We start from the raw sequence: 19,050 nt of genomic DNA on the forward strand, positions 1-19,050 counted from the left end.
CGGGACAGGGCGGCCGCCTGGCTCCCGCAGCAATCCTGCCTCCCTTCTCCTTCCGTACAGCCATGGCCCTGCTCGGTCGCCTGGGCGCCCTCCTGCAACGGGCAGTGGCGACGGTGCGGGCGGGATCCAGCGGGGTGGCTAGCGAGGAGGGGGCGACTGTTGCTGGGGGGCCCCGGGGATCCTGCCCCTTCGTGGGTGACTGAGGGGAGGGGGGGCTGGCCCTGCCTCCTCCCCCCTCATTGAGTCTTTCTCCCGCAGGAGGAGCCAGATATCGACCTCCTGGCAGCCTTCACGGAGCACTGGAAGGGGCTCACCCACTACTACCTGGAGACCACCGGTAAGAGGCGGCAGGACCCCTGATTCTGTACTCTGACCGGGGCCGTTATTCCAGTCCCCTCCACGGTCTCTTCCTGACAAACTGGGTGGGGGGTTGCAGTTAGAATATCAGGATGTATCCCGCCCATCAATCAATCGATTGATTGTATCCCACCCATCAAGGCTAAAAGGCCTCTGAATGGGTATTCGGGAGAACAACTGGACACTACCTTCTTGCCTAATAGATCCAGAGGAGTTAGCGGTGTTAATCTGTAGTAGCAAAATCAAAGAGTCCAGTAGCACCTTTAAGACTAACCAACTTTATTGTAGCATAAGCTTTGGAGAATCACAGTTCTTTTCATCAGATGCACAGTTCTCTTCGTCAGATGCATCTGACAAAGAGAACTGTGATTCTCCAAAGCTTATGCTACAATAAAGTTGGTTAGTCTTAAAGGTGCTACTGGACTCTTTTTGTTCTTGCCTAATGTGGACTGTTAACTCGCTCTTATGAAATTTACTGCAAAACAATTTTTAAAAATAAGCAGAAAATTAAGGTGGTGTTGGCAGACTGTTCACAATCGGTTCTCAAAGGCAGACCAAACTAAGAACACATTATGCTGATTGAATTGTAACCGGGAGGCTACCCCAGCATGTATAACGGTGCCTAGGCCCTTGTTTCCTATCAGAAACTGCTGCCGACACATCTGTCAAAACCAGTTGCGGGCTCTCCTGACCAGAAATGCTTCCCTCACGCCTGAAAGCACAGGCGGGTCTTGACTGCACCCTGATAACATGTCTCGCTCTTTTTTACCTCTCGGATTTGCGTAAGACTTCTTCTTACCACCATCTGCCACTCTGTTATATACATCCATGTGTGAGTGCAGCATAGTGGTTAAGTGGTTGGGTTGCAAATCAGCATTCTGCTGATTTGAATACTACTGCTGCCATGAGTTCAGCAAGTGGGTAAGCCACTCCTCTCAGCCCCAGCTCCCCAGCTGTGTTGCAGAAATAATAACAACACTGACTTCATTCACTGCTCTGAGTGGGGCACTAATCTATCTAGAAAGAGTGGTATATAAGTGCTATTATTATTATTACTACTATTGTTATTAACAGAAATTATAAATTAGATAAATGATTGGTTGGGAAATTGGTTGGCTCTTCCCAATCCCACCCTGCTTCCCTCATGGATCTCCTGCCTCAACTTGCTAATGCGATATTGGATTTGCATCAGACATCCATTCTGAAAACTTCATGACAAGTTTGGGGGAATCCATAAAGTTTGGGGTTCTATGTAGATGGTATTTTGGGTCAAGCAAGGTATTAAAGGTCCAACAAGACGAGAGTTTTGGGGATGGAAAAAGTGTTGACACTGCTGTTGGCCTATCCAGTAGACTAGCAGTGTGTTCAGATCTTCATAGTACTGTGGAACTAGTTCAGCTGGTCTGTCCCTTTTTAATGCCCCTGATGGGAATTTCCCACTGACATGGCTGGCAGTCCTATCAAGAACATTGTCAATATTTTGAATTCAGAAATATATCTACTTCCAATTACTCCTAAATTTCTGTTCCAATTGACTAGAGCCAGATCAGGGAGCTAGAAGTGATGAAGCATTTGGGATATGTAGACTGTAGATGGAGAAGTTGGAATAATCTAACTAAACACAGGATAGAGCCCATTTATTTTACTTCTTCATTACCATTGCATTCTTGTAGTTTTATTCAGAAAAGTGCTTCTGGTAGTGAAGAATCATCTTCATAAGGAATCCAAGGGACGGTGAACCTTCAACGACCACTGTAATTTGCTAAGCTTCCTTTGGATAAAATTTTTCATATCTTTCCTCCATAAGTGATATAATAAGTTGGTAGATATTCCCTTAGTACCACAAAATCATGATTGCATGGATGAGTTTCGTTAACTACAGCTATTTTAAAGAGGTGCTTTTTGGTGTTGTTGCACCTGCTTTGCTGCTAACTTCCTCAGGGAGTTTTGCTTGGTGCCAGCATTATTGGTGTCATCATTATTCTCATTCAGATGCCAGGCTGGCTCTTGGTTAGCTGAGCTTTTAATAGTAACTAACGTGTTCTTGTGTGGCTGCTGAAATCAGAATGTATGCTGTTTGGTTTTATTCTTGTTGTTTTATTGATGGCCTTCTTACAATTACAATCCATCTTAAGGACATTTAAAGGGGCAATATGGAGTTTAAAGAAATATACTAAAATTCTTGAAATAGTCACAGCCAGATCTCCCTCACATTCTTGGCAATGGAAAAGAGGCTCTTGAGCATTAATGTTCTGCAGGCATTAATGCCTGACACTGTTCAGCAGTCTTTATTAGTAGTGAGTTCAAAGGGGAGTGAATGCGCAGTGAAAGATGATATACATGCATTTGATCATCTTGCTCCCAGATGAAAATAAGCCAGCAAAGCAGACGGACATCCCCTGGCATTTGAAACAGATGCTGGACATCCTGGTGTATGAGGAGAAGCAACAACCCCCAGGGGAGACGGGACCCTGCTTGGAGTATTTGCTTCAGCACAAAACACTAGAGACTCTCAGCACTCTAGGAAAAGCTGAGGTACAGTTTCCTTTCAGAGTTCCTCATTTTGCACATCTACCCCTTGGCGGCTTCCCAAGCAGTGGCTTTGAATTTAGCATTTCTCCTAAGTTAAGAACTTGCCTTGCCTCCATTTTTAATCTTTTTTTTTGTAATGGTGATAATAATATTTGCCACTTATATTCCGCCTTTAAATTGTTTGTGTAGATTATCTTACTAATATTACAGGGTGATTATTAAGGCAGATCAGTATTACAGTCCTTATTGGCAGGGGGACAACAGCTAAGCCTAGAGGAGTATTATTTTCCTAAGACCTTCTAGTTAGTAATGTGGCCAAATTGATAAGTGAAGCAGGGACTTCCTGAATCACAGCTGAATCAGACCATCTCTTATAACGAACATCCATTTCTTCTCTCTTTTTTCCATCTTGTGTAATATCTCAGTTCTATCTATATGCAGCCTATGATACCTTAAAGCCACAGCAGTTTTGGAGCATCTGTTGTGGTTTTACTTAAGTGGGATGATACAAAACTCCTACACCAGGAGATGTCACAGTGGGGGTGTAACTTCTGTGCAAGTCTGTTTAGAAGTGAATGCTATTGGAATCTATGGTTCTTGCTTCTTGAGAAACACTATTGGGATTATAAGTGGCCACATAGTCCCACAATGACACCTCTCTAGTGTGTGTTTTTTTTAATTGCTGAGTACCATCCTTTCCTGTTTGCCTTTCTTATCCACCTACAGTTCTGCTGCTCTTCCTTCCTTGCTACTCTCTTTCTTCCTCATCTTTTTATATGGTACAGTTGTATGAGACCACATAGGAAATGGATAAAACCCCTAAGCTTAGACACACCTTTTGACAGAGCTGTCCTCAGTGTGGAACCCTCTTCTGAAAGAAGCTTTGGATGATCTGTTGTAGTCATAGCTGTATTGTCACCGTACATTGTTGTAAGCCACCTTAAGAGCTCTTTGAAACCAAGTTACAGGATATAAATGCAATGAATAAATTATATTACTTGCTGTTTTCCCAAGACATGTCAAATGGGTGAGACTCCCTCTAACATTCATCTTCTGTTCCCCAGTACCCTCCGGGAATGAGATCTCAGGTGCTTCTGTTCTTCAGCCGTCTGTTGGGACAAATGCAGTGTCCTTTGCTGCATTACTTGAGTGTGTACAGGCCTGTTCAGGTGAGTGTGATGCACTCACAAGCGGCTCTCAGTGGCCTGAGAGTAGGCTATTGGCCTAGAGCTCCTTTGGGTGTCTCTGCCCAGTTGTTTCTAGGAGTTTCTGCTGATTACCTCAGTGTTGTTCCACAGAAACTCCTTCAACTGGGCCCTGAGCTTGAGAAGGAAATGATGCAGTTTATTGCTGTTTTGTGCACCAAGATCAGACAGGAACCTGCTCTGCTCCCCTATGTTCTTGAGGTAAGGGACTGTTGGATCTCTTTTTGACCCTTCCTGGCATGGGCTGGGACAGGCTGCGTGTAACTGTTCTGCCTCTAAGTCTCCCCAAGTGTGAATGCTTCTTTTCCCTGGCAAGTATGTACTTGATTGCTCTGTCCAACGGAGATGAAAATTAGACTGCTTCAGAAAATGGTGATGTTGGGACTGGGGCTGAAGCTGCCTTGCAGCCTAGTGATGCAGTTTTTGAAACACTATTGTGTTCCGCCTACATCAGCCCACTGGGCTTCCCACTGACTCTTCCTTCTCCCTTCACCCAAGTAAACGGATTTAATGAAATGCATTAGGATAACAGTTAGAGTAGTGCCATACCACATCCTTTCTGGTTTGGCTTTATTTACTTCTGGTTGAGTTGCAGAACTCCCAAGGAACTATAGGTGGAACAGCTCTTTAAACAGTTTTTGTTAATTGATAGATTAATGCATTTTTTCCCCAGTGCTTGTTGACTCGCAAAGAATCAAGTGAAATTAGTTTGTCTGAAGGGTTAAAGCTTTCATGCATTCCAGGCCGTTTGGAAAGACTCCAGATATCAAGCTCATGCAAAGGGTGTTGTCTGTTGAAGAGCCCCATGTGAGCTACACTCCCTTTGGACTGCAATTTCACTTGATTTCTGAAAATAAACCAAGCAGGCATCAGACAGTAAAAAGGTCTGAGCCTCGACATCTCTCCCTTATTTTCAAGGGCAAGCACAAGGGCAAGCATGTGGCAAATGGCCAGAATGTGGATCAGCCCTTCCAACCACAGGAAGCAACAGCTGAGTCCTCAGACCATGTGAGCAAGGAGATAGACCCTGTGAAGCAGGGCGAGAGGCTGTGCCCAGGGATGGATCCTTGTGGGGTGTCACTTGTGGAACCGGCCTCCTCTGCAGCGAACCTGGTGACCTCTCTGATCAATTTGTGCAAGAGCAAGGTATGGAGGTGGGAACAAGAGTGCATGTGCAAAGCATAGTCTCCTGCTAGTCCTATTCCCCTTTCTCTCATTCCTTGCCCTCCCCAGCATCACAGCTGGAAGGAGGGAGATTCAACACAGGATGAGGCTGCAGGAGTGTAATTTTCTCATCCCATTTAGAAGAGGAAGGTTGCTGTAAAAGCTCAAGAGAATCTACTGCTCCTTACCAGTATTGATCATCCAACGGCTTCTCTGGCCCTGGCCCAAGACAGCATGCTGTGCCCATTGGTGGCTGGCTATCTCTGCTTCCTGTATGATGCCGTCCCTGCTGATATTGACCCTGCCAATGTTGCCATGCTTCAGCCAGTCAGTTGGAGGTAAGAAGCCCTCTGAGTTACACTGAGATAGTTCTGCAGTTGGAATTACCCATGTCACAGCAAGAAGTCCTGGCCCATAGGTGAAGAGGCCCTGTTTTGCATGGTTTGATCTTTAACAAGTAGCAGGTTTGGGTGGGTATACAGTTGAGATACCCAGTGCCAAATACTTCAGGGATCAGAGGACCCTCATTTGGGCAAGCAGGGAGCTGGTAATAGGTTGCTTCCTCCCTCCTAAGCCCATCACCATCGGCTTGCCAAGACTAGGGGGGTCCTTAGCCTCTCCACAGAAATCTTTCTTCCCTCTGTCCTGTCTCTTGCAGCTCCAGTACTTTGTGAGACCCTGCTTAGCCGTATTGAGATTAAAAATATGTATATACATATGAGAAATACTTTGAACCTTGTTTTGTTAATGGAGAGAGGAGTGCATGCACTGAATGCAATTTCCCCCCATCTTTCACCTAGTCCATAAGTTAGATTCTCTTCTGGGTTCAGCTGATCCAATCATGCTTCTGTAACAACTGGACTGAATGTCTGTAATGCTCGTTACGTGGGGTTGCCCTTGAAGGCAATTCAGAAGATGCAATTAGTGCAGAGCGGTTTTTTGACTGTATTTCTCATATTACACAAGTTTCTATGGTTTCCATTTGTGGGGGCCTTTGTGGGGTGGGGAGTTAGATCATTTTACTAGTTTTGAGCTATGCAGAAAGGCAGAATTAAGAATTCCCATATTTCAGTGTTCTCACAAAATACTTCCTTAGACAATCTTTCCACTTAACAGTTGCTCGGTAATACATGTCATGAATACATAGGAGGAATATTAATATGAAGAAGAATGGACAAGTCTTCCCCTGAGATTCAGGGTATGATTTGGGCCTGGATAAATATTTGCCAGGCAGATACAACGGGCTATTGCCGATGGTGCCTGCTCCTGGGAATTCAGCTTGGGAATAAGATTTGGGTACAGTAGTACCTTAAAGACAAACTAGATGTCCAGAATAGTCTTGTGAACAGGGCCTAGCACTGGGCCATGCGGAAATCAGACTGTGTTCCCTGTTAGAGGTCTGCTTTACCTCAAAGCCAGTGTAGAAAAGAGGATTTCCTTCCCCTAAACGGACATGAGGAGGAGAGAGTCCAAAGCTGTTAAGGAGATTGTTGTCTGGCTCACTTTGCAATTTCTAGGACTGGGCTTTCTGCCCCATGAGGTTCTCAGGCTCTGAAAGGGAGTATCTTTTCCCTAATATTACAGAGCCTCTGTTGTGATAGTTGGTGACCTTTTTGATCTTCTTGCAGGTTGCAGGGCAACTCTGCTGAGGAGAACTCCTTTCTAGAACAACTAGACCTAGAAGTTTTCTTTGCCTGGCTTGACTTCTGTGATTGCCTTGTAAAAGGAGCTCCTCCGGTAAGAAACCTGAAGCTGCCCCACTGCAACCACATGTATTTGTGTTGCCTCGGCCTGTTAACTGACTCCAGTATATAAAGCTGGCAAGGGGGAGAGCATAGCAGAGTTGTGACTTGCTGTAGTTTTGCTCTCCACCAGACTGTTGCCCGTCTTCTAGCAGAGGCAGTGGGACAGAGGCTCTTCGTGGGACGTCTCCAGCCTCAGCTCCTGCAGATGTGAGTCTGGGTTCATGGGGAGGGGGAGCTCTGAGCATTGCTTTGCTGGGAGAGCTCAGCAGCCTTCCAAATCAGCAGCTGAGGGCCAGTCTGCTCAATTCTGTTTGGCTCTCCTGACAGGTCGGAAGATGGCATTCTTCTCTCGACAGCCATTCTTACTGGCCTGGTGAGACAAATCCGTGCTCCTGCCCTCATCCAGGAGTTGGTGGTATTTCTACTGAGGACTGGAAGGGAGCCTGAAGTGCTTGAGGATCCTGACCACCAGCCGTACCACTGTCTGTGCTCCCAGCTGATTGAGCGCTGCAACCATCTGTCTGACGAGGTGAGTGGGAATCCTTTGGCCAAATGTACAAACAGGCACACAGACTTAGCCTGCTCTGGGTGTCAAGCCAGTAGGCAGCCCATTGTTGAATTCCCAAGAAAGGAGGAGCTGGGCTCATGATTGCCCAAAGGTGACATGTCTTGCATGTCTTGCTATGTCTCCCAGACTCTAGCAGAGCAGCTCTGTCAGTTAGGCGATGAGGAAGGGACTGTAGTACATGCCCTGAGGCACTCATCTCTTCTGATTGCTTCATGCAATGTGGGGCTGTTTCCTGACATTCAAAACAGTCACTAGAGCTGAGCCTCCCTGGCTCAGATTAAGCTCTGGAGCAGCTGTTTCTCCAGCAGCCCTCTGGCACTTTGACTCTTTTGCAGTTTCATCCGCTGCCCTGCTGGAGCTGGTTACTCTTTAACTGCCAGAAAAATCTCAGACATTAGTCAGCAGCATCTCCAGATAAGAGAATTGGGAATTCATAAGACCAGAGATGAAACCCAACTCAGGGGCTGAAGTTGCTAAGCCCTGATATTCCTATGGAGCCCAAATAAAACCACAGTATGAGTTGGAAGTGATCAAGGCACTCTGATGTTTGCTGCTGACCAGCAAGCTGAATGCAAGAGGAAGCCACCTCCTCCCAGACCTGTGCCACCTTTATTTCTTACTGCAAACTGGCTGGAGCTGTGTGGGCCTCAAAGGGGTTGTTTTGAGCTGCTCGATGGAAAGTTTTGAGCTCATTAAGACTGAAGGTTTTGAGTTCATTTTTTGTAACTTGCAACTTTCTTCTGCTCCTACAGTAGACACATAGAAATATAGGGCTGGAAGGTATATCCGGGGGACATCTGGTCCAATCCCCTGCACAATGCAGGAAATTCAGTTATCTCACTTTCCTCACCTCCCCCAGAGCTCTCTTTGGGGAAAGTGACAACTCTGCTCAACTTGGGAGTCTCAAGCAAGATTATGTTGGGGCTTCTGTCACTTTCCTGCCTTTCTTCAGATCAGCATAGTCACCTTAAAGTTCTTTGAGGAGCTGCTTCATCTTCCTGACCCGCGCATCCTACAGAGCTTGGTGTTGCACAACCTGGAGGAGCGCCGCTACATCTTGAAAATCCCATCTGTGCAGGAAGAACACAGCAGCCAAGAGCAGGAGCCCTGTGAGGATGGGCTGTAAGTGGGTTTGGAAGAGGGAAGAGAGATGGAAAGAGAGTGAGCATAGCTAAGGTACCCCTCTTGATCCTTGTTCTCTATCCCAGCAGAGAACTGGAAGAGGATCCCTATTTTGTAGATGGATTCCCAGCTGTGGGTTTCCAAGCCTCAAGAAAGCCAGCAGTCCCTGCTCCAAAGCAGCCTGTCCAATCTGAAGAGAAGATGGATGTAAAGGAGGTTGTTAACAGGTACCTCTCTTTCCAAAGCTGAAACGGGAGGGAGGCAAGGGCTCCTTAGCCACATGCCATGCACAGTTCAGGTGTCTCTTCAGAGCTCAATGTCCAGCAGCTATGGCTGTGAGGATTGGTGTGGCTAGTCATTTTGGCACAGGTTTGGCAGGAACATGGGTCTAGTGGACAATGCATTTGGTGACATACAAGCAAGGAGGTGGAACAGAAGCTGCCAAGTTGGCAAGGTGATGAGTATAGAAAGGAAGACAAAGCATGACAAATAGAAATTCCACTCCAGCCAATAAAATTCAGTTCCCACAGTACATTCACTCCTGAGTGGCTCAGTGTCCTCATATTCTGTGTAAATTCAAATATGAATCTTAGTATGAGAGCAATCCCTTGGCATTTGGTTTTCTCCATATCCTGTGGGTGTCATCCCTGAAGATGCGGGGGGGGGGGGGTCTTTCTCCCACCTGAAGTAGCTAGCCAACTGGCTGGCTTCCTAGCTGGGCAGAGCCACTCTCCCTTTAAATTTAGGCAGGATCTGGATCCTTTCCACATAAGAGCCCTTTAGGACTGATGAGGCATTCCTATTCCATAGCATGCTGAGAGCTGAATTTTAAAATTGTGGTTCCTCACAGTGCTTAATATAGTGCTACAATCTGCATGATAATCTGCAATTCCCATCCCTGCTGGCAAGATTGTAAGAACATAATCCATCTGGATTTTCCTTCATCCTAAATATGTTTATTCCGAAATAAATCCCATTTAATGTAACTTACTCTTAAAATGTATTTGATTGCAGCAGCCAAAGGCCAGTTAATTAATTGCATTCAGTCTTCTTTAAATATATATTTTTATACCAATTCATTGTCATGCTTTTTTTAATGGCCAGGGACAGGTTTCTTACTGACTTCCAGTCCTGTTTCTAGGAACACTAAATAGTCTTTTTGGAATGTCAAGTCAACAGTGAAATTGTCAGAGTTGCAAAAGAAAAAATTTGCAAAGGAGACTGTAGCAGGAAGAAGTCTGAGCCACTTTAATGCCCAGCCAACAGGGTGGGGAGACCTTTTTGATTGACAACTGTAATAACTCAGTAAAAAAACTGGTTTTATTAATATACTTGTATATACTTGTGCACAAATAACCTGTTTTTCCTTTCAAAAAAATCTCAAGTTGACAAGGAAGGGCTATGTTAACAAGCCGTTGTAATCCCAATACAACCAGAAAATGGAAGGGCTAGCAGTGTAGAAATATGGGGCTTCCCAGCTATACCACCAGCTGCCATGTACTAACATTCCTACATTGGCAGTAGGGCAAAGCAGTGGGTTTTGACTGTTTGAATTCTCTGTAACTGCTTGAATGATGTCCATTCTGGAGAAAATGATTAATGTGGAAGTAGCACTTGTCTGCTCTGATGCTTGTTCCAGGATCTTTGTTTGAGAACCTGATTTGCTGCTCTTTCTTTCAGCTTCCTTTGCTTGGTTCCTAGTGAGGCAAAGACCTCTGCCTACCTGGAAGAGGGAGGTTATGACACTTACGTCCATGATGCTAGTAGAATGGTGAGTTGCAATTTCCATGGCTTCTCCCGCAATCCCCTTGTTATTACTCACCCCCTTGCTACAGCACATACCCATTTTCTTCTGTGGGTCGCCAAAGTGACTCGCAGAGCTCTTCAGACCCTTTTAATCAGGGAGGGGTTGCTCAGTGCCATTCCCAAGTCCCTTCCTTGTCTGCCCCTTCAGACTGCTGCCAGCCTGTGACCAGATTCCTTTCTCTTCTTCCAGTTTGGGGAATGTCTCACTAACACATCCCACTGGAACTGGCCCCAGGCTTCTCAGCCTCTGGAAAGTTGTCTTGCAGGATCCCACTTCTATGAGGGCCATTTCCTGAAAGTGTTGTTTGACCGATTGGCACAGATCCTGGATCAGGTAGGAGAGAAAACAGTCTGGAACTCAGCCTGCCCTGGTCCTGCTGTTTGGCCCAGAGGTGGCAAGGAAGGAAGAAGTAACATGTACTTCTCCCTTCTAGGGGAACCAGCTTCAAAGAGGAGGTGGTGGAAGGGCCCTCATGAATGGGTAGTGGGTCTGGCCAAGGCTGTGACTTTTCTCCTGTTTCTCTGCCCCACTCATTAGGTGCAATTGTTCCTAGCAGCTAGTTATGAATGAAGCCACACAACTCTGGCTCTCTGCCACCTCTAGTGTTGTTCTTCCTTTGCAGTCCTATGCAGTGAACCTGCAAGTAACATCAGTCCTGTCCCGCTTGGCCCTCTTTCCACACCCTCACCTCCACGAATACCTCCTGGACCCGTACCTGCCCCTGGCCCCAGGCTGTAGGACTCTCTTCTCAATGCTGATCCGGGTAATGTCCTGCTTTGGCAGGGGCAAAGACAGGAAAAAACTAAGCTGGTTGGGGAGTAGAGGGGGCTGGGAATACTGCACAGCCCCAGGCCCCTTGTATAATGGGTCCCGAAGCAGGCGCCTGCATCCTGGCAAGTGGAGGCCGGCCAGTCTGCCTTTTCACCCTTCCAGTTGCTTCTGACTCAATGCTCCTTTCCTTCCAGGTGATTGGAGACCTGATGCAGAGAATCCAAAGGGTACCAGATTTCCCAGCCAGCTTGTTGCTGGTTCGGAAACGTCTACTGGGCCTGGTGCCTGAAGATCAGCAGTGAGTGTTGTGCTGTTCTGATGCTGGGGGAAGGGGAGGGCTTTAGAGACAAGATGCAAGTTACCTGCTGTGGGATTAATCTCTGGACCTAGTCATCATTTAAATTTCTTCTTGCCCCTGTCTTACCCAACTCTTCACTGTAGGCTATGGTTCTGCCCTGCCTTTCTTACATGAGCAGGATGGTATCCAGCTCATTGCAGAGTTGGTGTCCCATGCCGTAGCCTTCTGCCTCATCTGGCTCAGCATTGTGGTGGGTTTTCCTTCCCTTAGTCACCTGAGTTGGTCACCCAGTGCCCGTCCTATACCTCTGCATGTCATTCAGACATTAGAAGTAAAAAAAAAAGTGGCAACTTGATATTCTCTCTAGCCCATGATTCCTATTAGTCTGACAGCATATGTCGTTTTAAGCAGTCCTGTTCCTGCTTACCATATTTTATTAATATATTTATATGCTGCCCTTCCTATGATAAACTTAAGAGAAATGTTCGTGACTGTTTTTAGTCTCCCCCTTTTTGATCTTCACAACATGCTGAGGTGACTTGCTTTATGACTGGTTGGGGATTTGAACCTGGGTCCCTCCCCCTCATCCTATTCTAACAGCCACACTGGCTCTCCTACAACCCTGGCTGTGCTGGAGATGGGAGGACAGAGCTGCCCCTCCTTGTGATTCCAGCATGAGCATCTGTGGCATAGTAGGGAAAACAGTCAGCTGTGAACCAAAGTTTCCAGGTCCAGCGTGGTTGCAGGCTTGCTACTGTCTTCATCAGTTGTGAGAAGGTGATAATTCTTGCCTACTAGGCTAGGTTTTTTTTTTAAAAGGGAGCTGAAAATATGTGTATGAAGTGCTTTGTAGGTGCCAAGTAGTGTAACTCCAAGACAATTGAAACAGATGGTAAAAGCTCTTTCCTTGCATGCAGGATCAGCCACCAAATGCTGCTGGAGGGGGTGGTCGTGCTTGAGGAATTCTGCAAGGAGCTGGCCGCCATTGCCTTTGTGAAATCTGTGCCAAAGGGCACCCTCTGATGCACAGAAACACCCACGCCTAAGACACAGGTGCCGCTTCAGCCAAGAAGGGCAAGGGGCCCTGAATGCTACAACCCACCAACTTTGTTCTCCAAACCTTTCCAGGGCGTTCTGAAGTTTTGGCTTGCAGCCAGGCCAGGCTAAAGCACTAGTGGCAGCGGTGGGCTCTGTGCACTTGGAACTCTAGCAGTTACTTGCAAAGCTGGGAACAACAGTGACAGTTCTCTCTCCCATGGAAAAGAAGAAACTGTCATCCTGCAGGACCCTCTTTGAGTCCCACTCTGCCCTTGGGTGAAAAAGGCTGGCTCAGGATCAGAAGGACCCCCAAAGGGGTGAGAGCTGGCACTATTATGACCACTTGAGCAAAGCTAATAGTCGGTCACAAGGGCAGTGGTCAAAGCAGATGTGACTACCTCTCCTCCCTCCCTGCCTTAGCAATGGGCTGCTGTCCTGACACCAGCACCGGAGGACATTAATGACACCTTCCTTGTTCTTTATTTTTCCTCTTTCTGCTGAAGGAAGAGATTGGTAGGAGCTGCTTTAAGGATCTGTCTTGTTTTATTTAATGGCCTTTGGCAGTAGCTGATCTGCTTTTCTTGCCTCTTCCCTTGCCACTCTTCCTGGTCCTGCCTCCCCAGGAAGATTTTTTTTGCTTTCTCTGTATCTTGTGTTCTATCACAGAGCCTACAAAGACTCAGCCAGCAAACAGTGGCCCTAAACTTTCTGAACTGAGTGGAGCAGACAGAAATTGGGGGTGGAGAAATCACCCTAGTCTGTTACTAGGACTTTTACTTGGACAACTACTCTTCAAGTGCAATAAATGATAGCAGAGGAAACTGCATCAAGCTAAAACAAAGTGAGCATCTTAAATCTTGCAGTTTTCCCCATTTACAGTGCTGATCATATGGAAGATTTGTCCTCAGTGCCTCAAATAAACAGCAAGCTGTGGCAGAAATCCTACAGAAATCACTCACAGTAGTAAGATAAACCTGTAGCAACCTTGCAAGAAACTTGGGAAAGATCATTTTCCATTATGAAATGCAAGGGGGCACTAGTAAGTGGGGATCTAGCTGTGAATGGGGATAAAGGCTGATGAGTTGAGCCTGAGAAGGATCCCGTTCTTCAGATACTCATCCTTGACCTTGACCAGAAGGCCTTGCTCTGCAACTCCGGAGATTTCTTCTTTGAGCAGTGGCCTGTGGCCCCAGTTATCACTACCACGTTGAAACAGACGCCATCACTTTGCTCTGGCTCCCTGGCTAGGTGCCTGGCCCAAGCAATCCCTTCCACATGGGTTTGAAAAGAGAACTGAAGGACAGGGGTGCAATTCCTTCAGAGCATTTGACATTTAGGGCAGGAAATGCTGTTATGACACCCTGGGGGAGGGGAGCCCCCGCAGTATCTAGGAGCTTGGGAAATCTTCCCACAGCTAGCCTGTGCAGTCCCAATGTGGGACTACACAGAAGAACAAAGAGGAATGGTACAAGTGACTGTTACTGATCCCAGCAGGATTTGAGCCCAGTGGAACCATAGATACCAACAAGATTTTCAGAGAGTAAGCTGTGGAGAGTCAGAGCTTTGGCTTTTATAAGCTTACATCCTGAAAATCTTGCTGGTCTCTTAAGGTGCCACTGGACTCAAATCATGCTTTTCTACTGCAGGCCAACATGGCTACCCACCTAAAATTACTGTTCCCAATCCATCCAGAACCCATGAGCAATCAGATGACAACTGACATGGTTGCTGGACTGTTGATCAGAAAAATGACTTTTGCAAACAGTATAATTAGATGCATTTTAGAAATAAGAAACTTGGCTGTACACCCTGCCTCAAAATAGGAACATTGAAGTGGAAGTGAAGGCTGGAATGCAAATTTCTAAAGAATGGGCCAGTCCTTAGTTTAGTGAACATTGACAGCAACAGCTTACATCGCAGAAAAAAAAATTGATTACAAGGAAATTGCATGACAAAGCTGCAAAATCGTTGTCTAAAGCTGAGAAAAACACCATGGAAAATGGGTATGAAGGCATTATTTGGTGAAAAAACTATTCCTGCAACATTTTTCTGCACAATATATAAATATACAAATTAGCAAAAGAAAACCAATTATGTAATAATTTTGATTCTGAAATAGATTTACAAGAACTACATGGACTTGACATAGGCCAGATTGTTCACTCAACGAATGCCTGTATCAGCATTGTGAATCACGTTAGTGATGTAATGAAAAGAAACTTAATTAAGGAAGTTACCAAATCAAATTGTAAAATTTCTTTGGTAATTGATGAGTCATCTTCTTTAAGCAAAAAGTGTACCTTAATTGTGTACATTTGAATCTGTATCCCAGATAAGGGAATGAACTCACCAGTCGCTTTACTTTTGGACTTGATTGAACTTGAAGATGTAACTGCAAAAGGGATTTTTGATTCTATACTCGGTTGTCTCCAGTTTTATGGAATGGATGAAGACTACACATGGATTTAAGAAACTAATGAAAGATAAATTTCCTTTTGGAGATAGATCAAGAGAGGTAGCCATATTAGTGTGTCTGTAGCAGTAGAAAAGAGCAAGAGTCCAGTAGCACCTATAAGACTAACAAAATTTGTTTCTAGCTGTATCTGAAGAAGTGAGCTGTGGCTCTCGAAAACTCATACCCTACCACAAATTTTGTTAGTCTTAGAGGTGCTACTGGACTCTTGCTTTTTTCTAAATTTCCTTCTTTAATAACAACATTCGATTTACATACCGCCCTCCAGGACAACTTAATGCCCACTCAGAGCAGTTTACAAAGTATGTCATTATTATCCCCACAACAAAACACCCTGTGAGGTGGGTGGGACTGAGAGAGCTCCAGAGAGCCGTGACTAGCCCGAGGTCACCCAGCTGGCTTCAAGTGGAGGAGTGGGGAATCAAACCTGGCTCTCCAGATTAGAGTCTCACGCTCTTAACCACTACACCAAACTGGCTCTAGTGTGTGGCAGTATACCAGCCAGCCAAAGATTAGAACTATGAGTTAGTGATGCTGTAAAATCAGTCTTTGGAATCAATAGATTTAATTGATAAACTATATCTTGTATTACATGTCACCTAAAAACAGGAGAGAACTGAAAAATGTGTACAAACTTGCGAGAAAGTTAACTTGTTTAAATTGGCCAAATTTTAAGCACTGAATGGATCACATCTACCAGTCAGTGTCAGCTGTTAGGGAAAACTATGAAGCATTAGTGCAACATTTTGAAGGAGCAAAGCAGGATTCAGCAAGAGGTAAAGAAGAGCAAAGTTCATTATGAGACATCTCAAACCATGTAGTTTTCCCCATTTACAGTGCTGATTATATGGATGACTTGTTATCAGTGCCTCAAACACGGAGCAAGCTGTGGTAAAAATCCTGCAGAAATCGAGTCCTTGGATCACTGCTCACAGTGGTAAAACAAATCTGTAGCGACCTTGAGAAGCTTGGGAAAGATCAGGGGCTCTGGCCAAAATTAACATCTTTCATTATGAAATTCAAGGCAGGTCCCAGTTATGTGCCTCCTGGTCCTGTTTCCATTAATGAAAAATGTTAACCATATGGAGGAAAGTGGGCTGTTATTTGTTTTGTACAAAGTCAAAGACATTGCTATGCTGAATTCTTCTACATAAAGCTGAGAATCCCTTCTAAGAGACCCCAGCAATAAACCACAGCTCTGAGCCGCCAACACCTTTTGGTCCTTCAGGGCTACACTTTTGTAGAGGATGCATAAGTCACTAGCTGATATTGCATAAGCCTCCCTTGCTGTGGACCCCTAAGAAAAAAGATATGTTCCTCGGTGTTCCTCAAATGAGAGAACACCAATGAGTTCCCGGTATTTAGACAGAAACATGCAATTTCATACAAAACCAAAAATGCTTAGTTACTCTTGATGGTACTTTAGGCTGCCCTGGTGTCACCTAATTCCATTCTGCACCTCACCAAAGCACTACTCCAACATCAAACTGTGTGCAGGCTGGTTGTATTTTGACATAGCCAAGGGTTTTCCTACCTGGAAAACTAGTTCTTCCAACTCAGCTTTAAAGGACCCAGCAGTGTGGCTGTTTGGGACATGCTTCTTCCTAAACCCCAGTTAGTCAAACAGCATTAGACTCTTAGCTATTCAGTCCCTGACACTAGTAAGAAGGGGACCTAGCTGTGAATAGGGATAAAGGCGGATGTGTTAAGCCTATGAAGGATCCTGTTCTTCAGATCCTCATCTTTGACCTTCCACCAGAAGAAGGCCTTGCTCCGCAACTCCGGAGGTTTCTCCTTTGAGCACTGGTCTGTGTCCCCAATTGTTAATACTGTGTTGAGGCAGATGCCATCGCTTTGTCCTGGATCCTTGCCTAGGTGCTCTAGCCCAAGCAAGCCCTGGACCTGGACCACCACACGAGGAAGTAGCAAGCACTCCTGGAGGAACTGATGAACGGCCACCAGAAGTCCTCTGCCCAGCTGTGATGGAGACAAGCTACTCACAGCAATGGGCAAGTGCGGAAAACTCTCTCTGCCCAAGAGCACCCACAGAGCACCATTACTGTCAGTAAATATGGCCAGCAGCCGCTGGCAGATCACAGCACAAGGCAGCTCTGTAGGCAGCGTAGGTGGGTGGCATGGGTCGGATTGATACTGCAGCGCAAGATCTATTAAGGGCAAAATGTCCCGGGCTCGTAAGGGCAGCGCAGACTTCCTGTCCCACCACTGGGCCTGCAGCGATTCTGCATCTGCATCCTTCAGGCTTTTCAGGGTACCACCTAGAGAAAGAAAATTTGGTGTCAGGACAGCTGTGCTAGAGTTGTTTGTGTATCTCGTGCTGGCTAGTTTTCCCACAGATGTTGACATAACAAGCAGAAGTAAAACAAAGGTACACTAGGTTTCAAGAGGCTTTCTGTTATACAGTCATAGGAGTGACTGTATTACAAAAAGGCAAGCAAAGCTCTTGCATGTAAATATTAAGCAGTAATTGGGATCTTACTAGGGCTCTCAACTGTGGGAGGTCAATTCCTGTAAATCCGGGGGCAGAGGCTGGGGGGAGGCAGCATTGGGGGAGGGGAGGGGAGGGGAGGGAACGGAACCCAGCGGGGCTGTGATACCATAAAGTCCACCTTCCAAAACTGCCATTTCCACCAAGGGAACTGATCTCTTTGGTCTGGAGATCAGCCATAGCTCCGGGAGAACTCTAGCCCCCAACTATCCTGGATATTATTACTCTTGTGAGCAGAAGGAAATCAACTAACTAGCGACTGGAGAATACTTCCTTCCATGTTCCTGTTCTGGATAGGTTAATTCCGAGTTCTCCAGAGTATAGGAAAAATTACATGCCATGGGGAGCGATGGCCAACTCACACTGCCGATCCGTTAACCTCGCATGCTGCGCCTTTGAGCCTCCAAAATCCTCCAGAGCGCAGACGCCCAAGTGAGACACGGGCCGTTTTTCTTTCATGGGCTACTCTCTTCCCACGGGGCATCCAGCGAGGTTACTGCCCACTACCACCCCCGCCCCCCTAAAGGTCGCACCTGTAGGTTTTGCCAGGAAAACGAAGCGCAGCCAGACGGGGCCCCGCTCCTCGACGGCCAGCAGGGTCAGCGGCTGGCACTCCAAGCCGGTCTCCTCCTTCACCTCCCGCTGCATGGCCTCCGCGATGGTCTCTCTCGGCTCCATCCGCCCCGCAGGCAGGTACCACATCCCGTGACACTCCGGCTTGGCCTCCTGCATCACCAGCACTTCTTTCTGCGGAGGAAGCGGCAGCCGCGAAGGGACTTAGGAGAGAGGGGCCAGGGGCGAGAGAACCCGGGCGGGAGGGCGACTACTCCCTCCCGGCTTACCTTCTCATTCAACAGCACCGCCATCACCACGTAGCAAGTGTCCTTCCGAAGGCAGACGGGCCGGAGAGGCGGTGGGGGACCGGCATCCCCTTGCTCCGGGACAGGCCAGCCCTTACCGCTCAGGAGCGACTCCAGCTCCTCCTCGGCCATCTCTGCGGCGCTCTCTGCACATGCTCAGGGGCGCTGTTGTCCAGGGCAGCGAATGGCAGCCCGCAAGAGAGCCGCCCGCACCGTTCCGGCAACGGACCAGGGGCGGAGCTGTGCGCGCGCGCATGAGGGAAGGAGGAGCCTCGGCCGGCGATGGCGTCAGCAGGGGCGTGGCTTTTGGAGTCCAGGGTTCTCGGGAGCCGCAGGAGCTGCTCGGTACCCTTTGCCTCGGTTCCTGGGGATGTTCCCGGGGACATAGCATAGGGAGGAGCACTTTAGACTATCCAAAAGGTTGTTCGTGTTCAAGGGATGAGACTTGTTTCTGTTTATTCGGTTGGGACTGGGTAGTGCAATGGACCCTCCACAAGGAAGCTTTTATTTTATTTATTTATTTATTTACTTCATTCATACCCACCTTTTCCCCAAAGCAACTTACGTGATTCGCCTTCATTTTATTCTCAACAACAATCCTGTG

At 46.7% G+C, this 19,050-nt stretch overlaps 2 protein-coding genes across 3 annotated transcripts; one reads left to right on the forward strand and one right to left on the reverse strand.

Moving 5' to 3' along the window:
* The first annotated feature begins 22 nt into the window (after positions 1–22).
* FHIP2B (FHF complex subunit HOOK interacting protein 2B) lies at positions 23–13,880 on the forward strand. Of its 2 annotated transcripts, none has more exons than XM_054998497.1 (17): positions 23–113; positions 259–337; positions 2,723–2,892; positions 3,954–4,058; positions 4,188–4,295; positions 5,013–5,240; positions 5,400–5,596; positions 6,887–6,995; positions 7,134–7,210; positions 7,331–7,532; positions 8,524–8,693; positions 8,780–8,920; positions 10,374–10,464; positions 10,690–10,833; positions 11,123–11,263; positions 11,466–11,569; positions 12,487–13,880. In XM_054998497.1, the coding sequence occupies exons 1-17, from the start codon at positions 63–65 to the stop codon at positions 12,590–12,592; spliced, it is 2,223 nt and encodes a 740-aa protein (XP_054854472.1). In that variant the 5' UTR covers positions 23–62; the 3' UTR covers positions 12,593–13,880. The 2 variants fall into 2 exon arrangements, with proteins under 2 accessions (XP_054854472.1, XP_054854473.1); XM_054998498.1 differs by having other exon boundaries at positions 8,783–8,920.
* A 1,277-nt stretch (positions 13,881–15,157) lies between these two features.
* On the reverse strand, positions 15,158–18,803 carry NUDT18 (nudix hydrolase 18). Its single transcript, XM_054997943.1, has 3 exons — positions 18,429–18,803; positions 18,120–18,333; positions 15,158–17,356 (listed from the first exon to the last, which is right to left on the reverse strand). The coding sequence occupies exons 1-3, from the start codon at positions 18,576–18,578 to the stop codon at positions 16,755–16,757; spliced, it is 966 nt and encodes a 321-aa protein (XP_054853918.1). The 5' UTR covers positions 18,579–18,803; the 3' UTR covers positions 15,158–16,754.
* Positions 18,804–19,050: the final 247 nt, after the last annotated feature.

Source organism: Eublepharis macularius, chromosome 14 (assembly GCF_028583425.1).
Source record: "Eublepharis macularius isolate TG4126 chromosome 14, MPM_Emac_v1.0, whole genome shotgun sequence".
Taxonomy (NCBI): domain Eukaryota; kingdom Metazoa; phylum Chordata; class Lepidosauria; order Squamata; family Eublepharidae; genus Eublepharis; species Eublepharis macularius.

Bases quoted from the DNA above. Each gene is read 5' to 3' on its own strand.
- FHIP2B (XM_054998497.1), top strand. From the start codon at position 63: ATGGCCCTGCTCGGTCGCCTGGGCGCCCTCCTGCAACGGGCAGTGGCG. The intron at 4,296-5,012 runs GTAAGGGACTGT...CTTATTTTCAAG, and splicing joins TGCTCCCCTATGTTCTTGAG to GGCAAGCACAAGGGCAAGCA. The intron at 7,533-8,523 runs GTGAGTGGGAAT...GCCTTTCTTCAG, and splicing joins GCAACCATCTGTCTGACGAG to ATCAGCATAGTCACCTTAAA.
- NUDT18 (XM_054997943.1), bottom strand. From the start codon at position 18,578: ATGGCCGAGGAGGAGCTGGAGTCGCTCCTGAGCGGTAAGGGCTGGCCT. The intron at 18,334-18,428 runs GTAAGCCGGGAG...CTTCCTCCGCAG, and splicing joins CGGTGCTGTTGAATGAGAAG to AAAGAAGTGCTGGTGATGCA. The intron at 17,357-18,119 runs GTGCGACCTTTA...TTCTTTCTCTAG, and splicing joins TTTCCTGGCAAAACCTACAG to GTGGTACCCTGAAAAGCCTG.